The following is a 15,933-nucleotide window of genomic DNA, read 5'->3' as shown; positions in this document are numbered from 1 at the left end:
AAAATGTAATTTTTTATTTTAGTTTAAACTCAATAAAAGGAACTTTTAGCTGGTTATGAAGCAGTCTTAGTTTAATACTGATGCCTTTACTGAGCAAAAAAGACCATCAGTGAGAAAATCAGCTATTACCGTATAATTTTAGTTATTCTTGATGCCTGTCAGCAGGTCAGATTCTAACTTATCACTGTTAGATAAGTCATAACATTAAAACAGTTGTTTAGAGGCAGAGTGAGGATGAATTGAGGTGTCTCAGCCTTCTCTGTAGTCTGGTTGTATGGCATGGATATGTTTACCATCATCACTTATTAATCTTGAATAACTGCAAATAGATTCATTGCCTCATTGCGAAGCATGCTGCAAACAGCTGTGTTTTTAAAAAAATATAAAAGATATGTTGCTCCTTTCTTTCACTTGCTTTAAAACAAATGCACAATCGTGCCAGATCAAGATTTTTACCACAGGAGGCGGTAGTGCTCATACTGCTTCTGTCCACAGGGGCCGACAGAATCAACAGAAATTAATGTTCCCTGTAGCAGCTTTAAATTTGGCTACAATCCTAAATAAACTTGTTTCATCAAATAACCATAAAACTAATTGCCATAGAGAAAAAAACCAGGCCCAACAGAATAATTGAAACCATATTGCAAGCTGTGAGTACACAATTCAAGAATTTAAACTGGTAATCTGAACTTGGTGTTGTGTAGGCTGATAAGAGTGACGCCTCTCTGCAATTAATTAAAAAGAAAAGGGTGAACTGAGTATAGATTAACTGTATGAAGAGTTATGTTTGGCTTTTGTTCAGAAGTAGATTTAATGAGATTAATGACATTATTGAAAAATAAAGTCATTGAGCTTGTTTGTTTTGTCTGTTTGGAAAATGTGTGTTATTTATTTGTTTAGTTTGTCGAATTGTGTGTTTTTCTTTAAATTGAACTGCAACTATAATACAAGGACTAACAGTCTAATACAACAATCATGTCAACCCATGTCTTGAGAAAGACTATTATTAAATCTATCAATGCAGAGGTGAAAAGTGTGTAAGAATGGATTCTTTGAGGGATCTTGTGCTTGTTGCCTTCGACTTGTCTAATCATCTAACAAAGTTTATTGTGTTTTATTGGAATTATTTTAGAGCTTCGTTGATTGTAACTTTTACAGTGACTTTGTGGTGCTGTTTATTTGTATTTCCTATTTAAGATAAGATAATCCATGATTAGTCTCACAGTGGGGAAATTTGCATTATTACAGCAGCAAGGGCAAAAACAGAGCATCAATTAGAAAAGTAATAATAAATCAATATGAATAAGAAACAAAACTTCAAATATATTTACACCATTGCACATTGAATCTCTGTATTTCAGTATTGCTGTTATATTCCTGTGAGATCTCTCTTGACAGTATGCTGTTTACACTGAACTTGACAGGAACAAGGAGGGCGATAACAACTTTTTGCCTCAGGTGGTCAAAAACAGGTTAAACCAGATCCTCACTCCAGGCTGACTGGTGTGTCCAGCAGAGGGAACCAGAGGTCATTAATATGATCTGCTCTGGTCAGTATGATGTGAGTTCAGTGGGGGTCAGAGGATGACTAAGAGTTGAAAAATGTCAGCCTTTGTGGGGTCAGAATAAAGTTAAACAGCTGTAGTAATCAAAGTAGCACAATTTTTCTGAAATGTATTCAAAGAGAGTCAAGTTGCATTTAGAGGACAGATGTTGAAGTTGAAGATGGAGCCTGTTTGTTTACTGACTCACAGGAGGAGGAGGAGATGGGGGTTGTCCCTCCTCCCAGCCCGCCATGCTGCTGTCTGATTGGCGGCTGCAGCGATCAGAGAGGCTGACCCAGCGGTGACCGACTGGGGGAAGTGAATCCGTCAGTGTTAGAGGATCCTGGATCAGCTGTCAGCTGTCGGTCCTCCTCAACATCCACTGATAACAGACATCGTTTTAACGAGCGCCTCCTATGAGGATTGAAGTCACAGCAGCAGCAGCTTCACGTCGTTTCCAGGTGAGGCTAACTGAATATGAGCTAGGCGCTAGCTAGCATTAGCAGCTGCGCAGGTTTTTCCATAAAGAAAACAGTGATTATCATAAAAGCAGCGGGGCAGCTAACAATAGCTAGCTGAGCTGATGCAGCCGCACACAGCAGGGTTTTACATGAACACACTTCACACATCGGCTGTGTTCAGGCTCCATTTAAACATTTCTGAACTCTCATTTTATCTGCTGTTAAATCATTAAACTGAAGGGCTGCTGCGACCTGTTGTTAACACTGTGACTCAGCCTGCGTGAAGCTAATGGTCCAGCAGGTTGTTTACATGAGGACAGGCTCTGTAAACTAGTGCTCTCTACTATTCCGGGTATGTCTGTCGTGTCTGGCTCCTATGTCCTTACGTTTAAGGTGACCTGACCCGCCAGCAGGACTGTGCTCAGTGTGTGTGCTGTTTTGCCCCCTGGTTGTCTGCAGGCAGCATGAACTCTCTCCCAGGAAGAGCCGCCCTGTCTCTGTGCAGGCGCACGGCAGCGGGCGGGATGAGGGTCTTCGCCGGCTCCACGGGTCACCCGGCCGGGGGACTGACGGCCTCTCTCCAGGCTGTGCGGGTCTGCCACTCCGGGACGAGCCGCAAGGGCAGCGTGAGCACCAAGAAGAGGGGCTACGACATCATCAGAAACCCCAACCTGAACAAGGTGAGCTCACTGACGTGTCTGCTACCTGTTTTTATTCTGGAAGTAACAACCATTAAAGGGCCACTATAGGTACAGCTGAGTCCATTACCTGGCCACCTGTTGAATGCTTACTCAAAAATATAGGGGTCAGCATATCATCATTGAGTAAGTGCTAACTGCTGCCAGTTGTAGCTGTCACTTGGCTAGTTAGCTCAGTTAGCAGTGCAGCTAGCAGTCCGGACTGAGAGCTCAGAGCACCGGGGAAGCGTTGGTGTTTGCTAGCATGGGAGCTTTGGATTGAGAAGGGCCGTGGCTAGCTGGTTAGCATGCTTACCACTTAGACCAAGCCCGTCCCAGTCCAAAGCTCCTGTGCAAGCAGTGTAAACACAAAAACTCCCCTGGTGCTCCATCTCCCAGTTTGGACTGCTAGCTAGATGAATGGCAAACCAAGCTAACTAGTTAGCAGCCGCTAGAGTCAGCAGTTACCCTGGTGATATGCTGACACCTGTTTGTTTTGAGTATGAATTCGCCAGGTGGCCAGTTCTTACATATTGCGCCTTTAATGAAACAATCAGTCGTCTTTGTGTTTATAAGATGGCAGCAAATGATGAATTATACCCAACACAAATGTCCAGTGAGCCTTCAGATGTATTGTTTTGTGTGACCAAATGCCCCAAGCCCAAAGACATTCAGTTTATTATCTTAAAAGACCAGAGAATATTTACATTTAAGAAGCTAAAGCTGCAAAATGTTTGTATGTTTTCTTGAAAAAATACTTTGGTTATGATTAATTACCAGTCAAAGTTCTTTCAGATGAATTTTCTGTTGTTTGATTGCTCCTACTGATTGAATGATTGGGCTACATCAATAAACTTAACATGCAACAAAAACACACACACACACACTATGAAAAATTACATATAAAAATCGCTATGACTAAACAAAAGGCACTTTAACTGAGCTTTGCTATGTTATGTCATTTCCATGAATATGGTAATTAATGCACTCTTGAAAAAATATAAAACTCAACTTCTTTTTTTAACGTCAATACGAACTGTGTCTAAAAGCAAACAAATTCATCTGATCCAAGTGGGGGAGCCTGTGCTGTGTTAACATGATCGTGTCTACAGGTAACATTATGCCCCCACACCATGTTGTATGGTGGTGGAACGTATATACACAGAAGTTTCCATGGAAATATCACACGGTGCAGCACAGCAGTGCCACATGAATGCCACAACTCCCATCTAAGTGAGATAGTTGAGTGGTTAAACCTTCACCTCTGGAGCTATGAATCAACTCCCTGTAGATCCCCTGCATATGTCTGTCCTGCTCTGCCTCTGTCTGCTTTCTCTGTATCTTTTATTTTGTAATGCACATTTTTATTGGAGTTTAAATAGTCCATGCAGGAAAGGGAAAAAAACACAAATTAAAAAAAATACCACTGACCTTTAAGCTCGGTGTAGCCAGCCAGTTTCTCTGTGTCTTATAAAAACATTAACATAATATTATAGACTTTATTTGAATTGAGTAGTACACTTTTAAGATAAACCTGCACTGCGTAAGCACAATGCTTCTGCAGTCGTAGTGTGGAGCTACTCGTATGTTTTTCCACAAAGATGCTGCAGCTGCACTGACTGGGCCAGAATCGATCCAAAACAAGCATCCACCAAGTGACTCACCGCTGCATTTTTTCCAAACTCAGTGTAAACAGGGGATACTTTGTTTCTGCCTTGTTAGCTCTCTGAGGATAGCAGGACAGATATGCAGAGTTTATTGCTTTTGATTTCAGTTGATGTGAGGTCGGTCACAGTTCCTTCCTCTACTGATGCGCAGTCAGCAGTTGCACGGTGACTCAGAGAACAATTCAGTGGAAACCGTCAGCAAATTGAGCCTCACATGGGTGAAAAAATAGTCGCATAAAAAGTAAAAGTTTGTGTCAGTTGTGTGCTTTAATATTTAATTTAACCAGATGTAAAAGACAGTGTTAAAATTTAAGACATAAATACTGTCCCACTTTTAGACTTTATCACCCAATTAAAATCTGACTAACTGCAGACACATTGTAACACTGGATAATGATTTAACTGTATTTATTGAGGAAGGTCAGATTTCTGTCCATATTCTCTGACCGCCTTCTTTCTTCAAACCAGCCATATGATCCCAGTGACCTCTCGAATGTAACACAATCAGCTCATAACCATATAAATTCATCTTCTCCTCTTTTGATAATGAAGATTCTCTCAGATAAGGTTTGGACTGGAGTCATTACAAAGATTAATCTTATCTCCCGACCACATTTAGTTTCACTCTCTCCTTGTCTCTTCGTGTGTTAACAGGTCGCTTGTAGGCTTAATTACAGTCACTGGTGAGGAGTGTCACCTTAATGGGTTTACTTTAGTCGCTCTTTAGCTGCACGCTCGCTCTGAACTCTGTTAATCTGTGACTTTCTCTCCGGCCATCCTCACAGTTATGCAGATACATTTGTTCTAGTATGTCTAAGAAGGTTTCCATCTGCATTTGTAGTGTGTGAAAGTCGGTCCTGCACACTGACACTGTCTCCTTGTCTATTGTTAATCTTGTTTAGTATTTAAGCCTTCGCTGTACCTCCTTTTAATGACCTCTGGAAGCAGATCTATTGTTGTGCAAGCTGTTGCAACTCATATCTGCACAGTACAGTGTTGATCAGCATCAAAATACTCTTCAGTCGGAAAGCATGCAGCTTGTGGAACAACTGTCGTCATAATGATTGCAAGCTCAGGCTACTATGAGTATTTCAAATACAGCTATCACATTTCACACATGAATCCGGCATGAATAATTTAGCGGGACAAGGGTGTTTTCAGAAAGCTCACAGTAAATCAAACTGGCCCTAAAAGGCTGTTTAATCCGCCATGTAGGTCAGTGTTTCCTCTGCCGTGCATGAATCAAAAGGAAACGGAGAGAGCGCTAAAGCAGACACGCGGAAAGAGAAGTCGAGCTGCCAGGGGAGTGAGTTCAGGCTCCCACACTATTGGACAGAATAAATAGATTAAACCTCACACTACCCTCTGATCACTCTTTGGGACGTCTGCCAACTTCGAGACAGAGCAGCAGCAGCAATAATCATAACCAGAAGGCAGAGGGGGTACAAGGGCTGCTCATGAGAATACAAGTCTGGTCTCAGCTCCAAGTTACCAAAACATTTAAGAACTTTTCAGTGTTGCCTTGTTTGGGTTTTCTTTTCCACCGTTCACTTACATAAGGGGCGACTAATTCCTTGAGAAATGATCAAAAAGACCACTGTATTTGGGCGCGGGCATGAGTCATAACCAGCCTCAAACTGTGATGTCTAACACATGAGTCACTGTGGTCTAGATTTTCTGATTTCTTATTTAGTTTGTGGACTTCACCCTGTGTGAACTGTTTCGGGGATGGCAGTGTTGTATAACCGCTCCTCTTCCACCCTGCAGGGCATGGCATTTACCCTGGAGGAGCGCTTACAACTGGGCATCCACGGCCTGCTCCCACCCTGCTTCCTCTCCCAGGACGTGCAAGTGCTGCGTGTCATGAAGAGCTATGAAACACGTGTCAACCCTCTGGACAAGTGAGAGAACACACTCAGACGTTCAAGATAAAAAAAAAAATAAAACACCGAAGTTCTTTATCGGGGCTGCTCCACTTATTTGATCAAATCTTCTCATCACATCTGTCGCTGGTGCACCATCGGCTGTTGTTTTGTCTTTAATCTTACGATTAAAAGTTTATCTACTGTCACGTCAAAGGCTTTGGAAGTAACTGAGACACACACAATATAGCAGCAGAGTTCCTGGAGCCTCATTTATATAAATGTTCTTAAGACTTCTATTGAACTTGAAATCATTTATCTAAGATTAATTAGATTAGATTAGATTTTTTTTATTGCCCATGACAGGTACAGGGCAGAGGGCGGAGTCGGCTTCTAACAAGAAATGCAATAACAGGAGCAATAACACGATAATAAACTTTATAAAAAAAAACACAATGAATTATCTAAAATAAATTAGCAATAGTAAAATACACACTAAAATATTGCACACAGAGTAGAATAGAATAACTTCACTCATTAAATTTTGCACAAGGCCGTGTCCCGGGAACAGACTCTGTATGACAGAGACAAAGGTATTCTCATGGATTGAGAGGCGGTGAGGTAGTGAATGCAGAGACACACTCTAAAATGTGTTAGTGCTGTGTAGTTTTCTTTCCAGCCTAATTGTCCTTTGCAATCAGTCAGTCTGACAGTGGCTTGAAAAAAGCTGTTGTGGAAGTTGCTGAGCATTAAAAATCTTGCTTAACCAGGATCTAAGGCCTAGTACACACGGGTATTTTTGGAAACAGAGTTTTAAAAAAATATAAATCTCTGTCCACACAAGCATTTTAGCACCGTTTCAGAAATAATCTCCCTCCAGACAACACCTGCAAACACATGACTCATGGACATTCATGTATACGTGCACGCGCATGGCTCTCCAAACAGGAAGCAGATTGTGTTCTCTGGTCGGTTGCTCAGCAACAGAAAAAAATATGAACGAGGCAGGGAAACGTGACTGCTCTTCAGAGTCTTCTTAGATAACTTGTCAACAAAACAGCCTCTTTTAAATATTTTTTCCATCATTGTAATGTCAACGTCTGTTTGTGTCGTTGTAAATATTAATGTTATATTTATATAACATCCACTCCGGCCAACTGAAATACTCCATTGGTGCTACAAACACTGATAAACGTGTGTGACTGTATCATTGTAGCTTATGCATCTGTGATATTAAAAAAAAAAAAAATCTCAGAATCAATTTAAATTGATTGCAAACCACCCCAATCAAAATTGATCTTAAGTCTGTTTTATGAATGAAGCCCCTGGTTCGATTCCCACATTCTAGCAGCTCTGTGATGTCGTACTTTGGCCCAGTGGAGCTTTGAGGTAAGAGTTTAAATGGCTGTTCTGTCTCAGGTACATCCTGCTGATGACGCTGCAGGACAGGAACGAGAAGTTGTTCTACCGTGTGCTGACCTCTGACATCGAGGAGTTCATGCCCATTGTGTACACTCCCACAGTCGGCCTGGCCTGTCAGCAGTATGGACTGGCCTTCAGGAGACCACGGTGAGATTCGTCACGTCTACACTGTAGCTGCACAGTTCAGTTTATTGTTAGCACTGTTTGCTTTGGTATTATTTCATTCTTACATTTGGCTGAACTCCAATTTCACCTGTGAAGATTTTATTATTTGTCTAATTGACATTAGTATGTCAATGTTTACCGTTTTGTTTGTGTCATGGCTGCACACTGTGGACTAATTCTAACCAGGGGTGATAAAATGAGGACGGGATGTGAGGGATACAGGGACAACTCAACAGCAACATAACAATAAACCCACTGAAAAACATATTCCCTTGTTTGAGCACATTGCCTGTCACTACAAAATGGAAAAGTACATCACATTCCTAAATTATACTTTTAAATAAGTTTCAATCCTTCGGATCTGGGTTTGAATTTCATGCTTATTTATTACGACTTCATATCATCAGTGTGATGGACTATCTTTCTCAGGCAAGCTTCAGGTCAGATTTACATGACTGACTGCAGTCATTTAAAACCAGTGGCATTCACGAAGCTGATCTACAAACCTGCATCATCCAATCATAACATCAGAAACATAAAACCTTGACTTGCTGAGCTGCACAGCACCACAGATACTGCTGCCTTATAACTGACACCTGCCTGTTTACAGAGGACTCTTCATCACCATCCATGATAGAGGCCACATCGCCACCATGCTCAACTCCTGGCCTGAAGAAGACATAAAGGTGCCTCTGTCTACCCAAACACACACACACACACACAGACAGACAGACACACACACACACACACACACACACACACACACACACACACACACACACACACAGCTACTTTTACTCAACTTTATTTGTATAGAACCTTTCATACCAACATTTGGCCCAGATTTAAACAGCGCAGACACAAAGGTTAAGACAAAATTGACAACAATTCATAACATTGAAAGGTCCAGTGTGTGTTATCTAGTGCCATCTAGTGGTGAGGTTGTACATTGCAACCAGTTGAAGGTGTTGGGCAAGTTACTCACAAAGTGTAATAAGCAAATCAGGTTCTGGCAACGTAGTAATGCTGCGTTACTTAATATAGTAACTGTAATAATATTATAGTAGCTTAGACTACTCATTACTGAAGAAAGAAATAATATTCCAGTATTATATTACAGAGTAATGCGTTACTGCCCAACACTGCCAACTGAATACCCTTCGTCTCACCCTACACTACTGTGGCCATGAAAAACAGGAGCCTCCTCTAGACTCATTGTTTTGTTTGTATGTTCTGGGCTGCTGTAGAAACATGGCAGTGCAACATGGCAGCTCCCTCTGTAGATATGAAAGGCTCATTCTGAGGTCACCACAACACAATGATTTTTAGTTTAGTGATTATATGCTAATGAAAACATAATCCTGAATATATATTCCATTTCTGCCCCTAAATCCCCCCAAATCCTAAAACACTGGACCTTTAAAAATTACAAGACAAAAACAATAATAAAAAAAATGAAAGGCAATATAATAAAAAAAAGGGATAAAAAGTATGAAAACCAGTGATTAAGACTTTGAAGCTAAGGCAACACATTTTAGAAAGCCAGACTATAAAGATATATATTCCTCAGAGGTGGAGTACATATCTGTGTTCTCTGTGCAGGCCATTGTGGTGACGGACGGGGAGCGTATCCTCGGCCTGGGCGACCTGGGCAGCTACGGTATGGGCATCCCTGTGGGGAAGCTGGCGCTCTACACAGCCTGCGGTGGAGTTCGGCCTCAGCAGTGTCTCCCCGTGCTGCTGGACGTCGGCACCGACAACCAGGTGCGTTTGATGACGAAGGTTTTATGAGCTGGTGCAACACTGTCAGTCCTTACCTGATAGATATCAGAGGAGTTGGCAATTATTTACCGGTTCACATGGATGATCAGTTCCAAAGCCAATACAGAACGACAAATTGTCTACTTTTGATTGACTGAGGCTTTTTTGTTCCAGACACTGCTCGACGACCCTCTGTACATCGGACTCAAGCACAAGAGAATCAGAGGGAAGGAGTACGACGAGCTGATCGACGAGTTCATGCAGGCGGTGACAGACAAGTCAGTGAAAACACGCAAATGATCAAATAACATGCAAGTGATCCTGATGTCTGACTGGTCGACTGTCGTCCTGCAGGTACGGGATGAGCTGTCTGATACAGTTTGAGGATTTCGCCAACAGCAACGCCTTTCGCATCCTCAACAAATACAGGAATCGATACTGCACCTTCAACGACGACATCCAAGGTACTGAAACTCTCACAGGCCTCCAACAGGCAGCAGGTTTCATACCTGTGGCTTTTAACTCACCATATTTATGGCTTTTTTGATAAAACCGAAAAGAATAAGAAACTTTTTAATGTTTACCCATTCCACATGACTGTCGCCAATTCCCTCTCAGAATTACCAGCAGATTCTCAGAAGGAGAAAAAACATAGCAAACATAAGATGATTAAAAACAAGGTTAACAAAAAGAATTAGCTCGTAGATTCGCTTGTTGTCTTGTTTCTAAATATCTGTGACAGACTCAACAAACAAAAAATTGGCATGTGTCCATTTTACCTTCTCCAGTTAATTGTGTCGTCATGATCTGCTGTTTGTGAACATGTCGGTCATTCTGTGTCTGATTTTGTTAGATGTTTCACATCAGACACAGATCTGCAGGTACTTAAAATGTCTTCAATTCAATGTTATAAAGATTATGCATTTAAAGTCATTAAATAGTCTTGAATTAGAATTTGTGAGGCCACAAATATTTGGTCTAATTTTATTTATCCACCTTTGAATTTCTTTTTGTCAAAATGTTGTCGAGCTCCTCTGACTGTAAGCAGACATTTTTTGATGATACAGATATTTAAACCTACCACTGAACCTAATGCTGTCTTTTTACTTCATGCTTGGACTTACCTGTTGGTAAAATGTAGATTATGATAGAACATTATTCCAACATAAAACCTACATCTGCACAGGACCACATACTACATACATTTATAATTGAATAACGTGAATAAGAAGAAGATTATTTCTCCATAAATCAGTCTTAAAAGGTCTTAAATTGAAGTGTTTGATACTGGTGCTACTATTAAAAATAAACCTGTTAATTTCAGTGATTTGTGAAGTGTTTTTCTCGCGTCTATCTTTCAGGCACAGCCTCAGTAGCTGTTGCTGGCGTCTTAGCTGCTCTGAAGATCACCAAGAACAAAATCTCAGATCACACCTTTGTTTTCCAGGGTGCAGGCGAGGTGAGAAGATTAACTCACTACAATTTAATTCTTTTTTGAAATAAAAATAACTGCCCTTAATCCTAAAGATATGAGACTTTTCCCAAAAGTGTGATGACACATTTAAAACTAGCCGAGGAAGGAGAGGAGACAGAGAATGATCTTTGTTTTTTTATTCGGCAGGCTGCTCTGGGTATTGCTCACCTGCTTATCATGGCCATGGCCAAAGAGGGACTCAGTAAAGAAGAAGCTGCCAAGAGAATCTGGATGGTGGACTCCAAAGGTCTCATTGTGAAGGTAATGATCCTTCAGTCCTTACAGGTATCCTCATTTATTTAAAGCAGCACCATAAAAAAGGTGTTTTTTTGCACAAATTTAGGGAAGAGGCCATCTTAACCACGAGAAGGAGGAGTTTGCTCACGATTACCCACATGTGAAGACCCTGGAGGAGGTGGTGCACACACTTAAACCCACCGCAATCATAGGTGAGTCTGCCAAGAAGGTTAGGAGACAAATGTGGGGTTTCATGGAGACTCCCTCAAAGAACGTAGTGGTTTTTAGTGATATTTATAAAAATCCCTTTATAACCCACATTGTGTGTTTCGTCCACTTGTGATACAGTAATGCCTGTGGAAAAACAGAGAAACCTGTTAAAGGTGAATTTCTTTCCCTCCAGCTTCGCTCAGCAAATCAACTAATTCTCTCTGGTTCTTTAATTTGATGTTTCACAGACTTAGTAGATTGGAAATGTCTTAATTCATGTTCTGCATGTATGATGAGCCGGAAGATAATTTCAGACTTTTAATCAAAGTTGTGATAACATGTTAACATAGTTTCAAGTCTCAACATCTCTGTTGTATGATTTAAAACAAGAAATGATAAGCTCATAAACAACAGTTGAAACAGATCCACAGTTGGTCAAAAACTTTAATTTGGAGTTTGTCATTTGTTTGTTTGTCTGTCTGTGTGTAAACTCTGCTGGATCGTCCCTCTGCTCTGTTTCCTGAACATGAAGGAGTGGCTGCTGTCGCGGGAGCGTTCACTGAGAAGATTATCAAAGACATGGCGTCCTTCAATGAGAGGCCGATCATATTTGCCCTGAGTAATCCCACCAGCAAGGCCGAGTGCACAGCAGAGCAGTGCTACAAGCTCACAGAGGTAATAATGAGCCATACTGTGCTGTTTACATGCAGGTGATCTGTTCAGTATTTAGCAGGTTTAAGGCACTGTGGAGTTATTTTGTTTATATTCTCACACAAATATGCTCTTGTGTTTCTTGTTGTGACCATGTTTTGAAAATCTGCATTTTTCCGTTTTGTCTTCTGTGCTTTCATTGATACATTGCTGCCTTTTTACAGCAGTTTACCCGCTTAGTGTTGGCGTACATTTCATTTGGCGGATCAGACAGTGTAATGGTTTCTGCACACTACTTTCATACACCAGCACATCAGGAAATTTGACACAGAATGCCCAGTTAACAATTTATCAGACTTTTCAAACCATATTAACTTCCAATGAACACCAAATGTAGAAACTGAACCTGCCTTTTTAGCATAGTGATAACGATATCACATGTTTGATCACAGTTTCTTAAAAACGATTTCATCTGTTGCTTCATGATCAACCACAACTTTTTTTATTTTATTTTACCAGGAATAATTCCATTGAGACAGGGAAGTTCTGGCCAAGACAGCAGCATAAAAACAAACAACATCAAATTTAACATAAAGAAACAAGGAACAGATATAAAACAAGCAGAAAATTACATCTAGACAATGAATATACCAGTGTACAGTAACAGGACATGTGCATTCAGTTATCAAATAGTCCTTAATCATCCATGTGTCTCTGTAGCTCACATCGGTTGAAGGTGGAAAAACTCTGAATGACATTCAGAGTTTGTCCGCATGACTGAAGGCTGCAGCTGCTGACAGTTTTAGGGGTCAGTAGAAAACACAAATAAGGAGGCAGTTTGTGCAACACAGCCTTATAAAGAAAAATGTTTCATTCTATGGTTGTACAAACAGATCAGACAACATTTCTTGTCACAGTGCTGGTAATCCTTGTGTAAATCTGTTGACACTTCTGTGTTCCTGCCCTTTGCAGTAACACAAATGATACTCCAGCTCCCTCTAGTGGTTAAAAAACTTGACAGTTTATCTTAAAGAAACATTTCTTTCTGGTATCTGAACAGAAGTGATTCAAAGTTTGTGTTATAACTATAACTAAAAAAAAAATGTTCCCCTTTTGTCTTATCATACTTATCCTGTTCCTCTTGTCTGTCATCAGGGTCGGGGCATCTTTGCCAGTGGTAGTCCCTTCGACAAGGTGGTGCTGGCTGATGGACGCACCTTCTTCCCCGGGCAGGGCAACAACGCCTACGTGTTCCCTGGAGTTGCTTTGGGTGTTATAGCCTGTGGAGTGCGCCACATATCTGATGATGTCTTCCTCACCACTGCAGAGGTATTTATTGTCTCCAGTTACCACATATTCTTGGAATAATCTTGACACATATTTATGAGGATGTTATACTTTTTGTTTTGTTAAATGATACCTGTACTGCACTTTCCTTGTGCTAATCAGTGTTATTCTGTCTGTCTGTATTTGTGCCTCAGGCGATAGCAGACATGGTGACAGAGGAGCACCTGGCTGAGGGAAGACTCTACCCTCCCCTCAGCACCATAAGAGAGGTCTCCTTCAAGATTGCAGTGAAGGTGGGTGAGCAAGGATATGGCACTGAGAGACTCCCACAATCTACACTCAGACCTAAGACTTCTGTTGGAAATCTACAAAAATACAATTCCAGTCCTATTAAAGCTTTTAAAGCTGCTAAAATTAAGATTGTAAAAAGTAATACACAAAAAAATTGAAGGAACAAGTTACAGAGAAGAAAAACGCCCTCTGAGGACAAAAGGGAGGAAAAAGGAGGACATGAGGACAAGGAGGCCAGCAGAACAGCCTCTAGATGTCTCTAGTCACCACTTTATATCGTCAGCCTGGAAGCTTCTTTCATATAAAAACCTAGATTTAGTTCTCCAGTAAGAACATCAACAGCCTTCTGATATCTTAAAAAGTGTCTTGCAAAGCTCACATAGTCTTAATTGCAGGTTTCAGTTCTCACTATTAAGCAACAGTGTTCAGCTGGATACGAAAAACAACAGCTCACTGCACTGGTGAAGGCTTTATTTTTATTCTGCTTCTAGCAGTGTTAGTCCAATCAAAGTTTATGTATGTCCCATGATGCATTTTTATTTCTAAATGTTTTATTCATGTAAATCATGTAAAAGTATCTGCTTGAAAAAAGATGATGTGTTTAAGAGATCCTATTAATTGTATTAATTGCATTTTGCCCTCCATCTGGAAAACATTTGTATCTACTCTTTGTTAAAGATGTTTCAAGCAACATTAAATATTCATGACTAAATGTAGTTATGAATATTTAATGTTGCTTTTCAAAAAACACCACTGCATTGTTGATTAAGAGTTTAACGCTCATGAACGCTAGTCTTCATCAGGACTACTGTATGTGCAAGTGGTTTGATCAGATTTGACTGTAATCAGATTCTGGTTCAGATTTTCCTGATTTCTGATTGGTGCACAGAAATACTTGACATCAGCATTTTCTCAGGGACCCCCGCCCGCTTTTCAACCGGTGAGAAGAGCGCAGAGAGAAAAAATCATTCAGAAATCTCATAAAAGAAAATCCTGTGCTCATGTAGAATCACATCACATAAAGTACGAAGCTGTAAAAAAAAAAAAAAAAAAGTTTTCAGGGCCTTTTTAAATATCACACTGTGAACCCTGTATTGACCGTGTTTCCCTCTGTTTCCTTCTCCTCCAGATTGTCAACTATGCATACAAACACAACATCGCGTCTCTGTACCCTGAGCCTAAAGACAAGGAGGCGTTTGTGCTGTCTCACATCTACAGTCCTGATTACGACTCCTTCACTCTGGACACATATAGTTGGCCACAGGAGGCCATGAACGTCCAGGACGTCTGATCCTGACCGTCGCTCTCTGCACTTAACATGCTGCCGTGGCGTCACGTTGCCAACCTTTCTCGCCTTTTAGCTTTTTTGGTTCATTTTCTTCTTTTCTTTATAAATGTTAGTCAGTCTCTGCTCCCCTTCCAAATGGACTGTGGTCATTATGATTTAGATGCCAAACATTTTCTATGACCTCTTGAGTGTTAAGACTTTGTTTTCCTCTTTCAGCGCTGTACTACTTATCAGTTTTATCAGTGTACGTGGTATCAATTCTCTGTACCTGATCGAAGCTCTGACTGAGCAGAAGATTTTATAGACGCACAACAGCATCATATCAGATATCAGAAGCACAGCTGCTATAACTTTACAACATGAATTACACTCCTTACACTAGATTTTCCAGCTAAGACGCTGTAGCATTCGACGCTCACAGTGACTCAAGATCTGTATATTGAGAGATGAATCTGAACTGATGCATAAAAAACAGAGCAGTGGCTCACAGTAACGCACAATGCTTTCTCTTGTCTTGACCCATGTGAACAGAGGTTTCATTTTAAAGCTTAAAAAAAGAGGGAAAAAATTAACAGAAACTCTCAGTGCCTCTTTCTGTGTGGCCTCAGGACATCACTGGACATCCACATTATGAGTAAAACCCCTGTTGTTGTCAGGTGGGTAGCAAAGCGTCATATTTTACACTCCTATCAATCTGCACATGTTTAAACCCACACACAGGACTGAAAAGACTCCAGGATCAGCCTGTACTTCTCTGTCGCTGCTTTGTCTGTGAGATTCAGTTGTCAGGATGCATCTGTTCAGAGGAGGGATTGTTGGGAAGTTAACGTCAGCCCCACCAGACTGATTTTGTATACAATGGGTGTGTTGTTTGTGCTTTAGTTTTGTACAGAGCTCTGCCTGTTGTTGTATTTTTGCCAAAGTTACTGATGAACT

At 40.8% G+C, this 15,933-nt stretch overlaps 1 protein-coding gene across 1 annotated transcript; it reads left to right on the top strand.

The window, feature by feature from the left end:
• Positions 1 to 1,815: 1,815 nt before the first annotated feature.
• On the top strand, positions 1,816 to 15,307 carry me3 (malic enzyme 3, NADP(+)-dependent, mitochondrial). Its single transcript, XM_084362877.1, has 15 exons — positions 1,816 to 2,005; positions 2,465 to 2,685; positions 6,117 to 6,250; positions 7,631 to 7,780; positions 8,409 to 8,484; positions 9,401 to 9,562; positions 9,734 to 9,837; positions 9,914 to 10,023; positions 10,921 to 11,018; positions 11,181 to 11,294; positions 11,377 to 11,482; positions 12,013 to 12,155; positions 13,287 to 13,460; positions 13,613 to 13,711; positions 14,839 to 15,307. Exons 2-15 carry the CDS (start codon positions 2,470 to 2,472, stop codon positions 14,998 to 15,000), a joined length of 1,848 nt encoding a protein of 615 aa, XP_084219003.1. The 5' UTR covers positions 1,816 to 2,005; positions 2,465 to 2,469; the 3' UTR covers positions 15,001 to 15,307.
• Positions 15,308 to 15,933: the final 626 nt, after the last annotated feature.

The sequence above is a fragment of the Pagrus pagrus genome (genome assembly GCF_965226575.1).
Source record: "Pagrus pagrus genome assembly, chromosome: 9".
Classification (NCBI taxonomy): Eukaryota; Metazoa; Chordata; class Actinopteri; order Spariformes; family Sparidae; genus Pagrus; species Pagrus pagrus.
Note: the sequence above shows the minus strand (reverse complement) of the source record. Positions and strands in the feature narration are given on the sequence as shown.

Bases quoted from the DNA above. Each gene is read 5' to 3' on its own strand.
- me3 (XM_084362877.1), top strand. From the start codon at position 2,470: ATGAACTCTCTCCCAGGAAGAGCCGCCCTGTCTCTGTGCAGGCGCACG. The intron at 11,019-11,180 runs GTGAGAAGATTA...TTTATTCGGCAG, and splicing joins TTTTCCAGGGTGCAGGCGAG to GCTGCTCTGGGTATTGCTCA. The intron at 13,461-13,612 runs GTATTTATTGTC...TTTGTGCCTCAG, and splicing joins TCTTCCTCACCACTGCAGAG to GCGATAGCAGACATGGTGAC.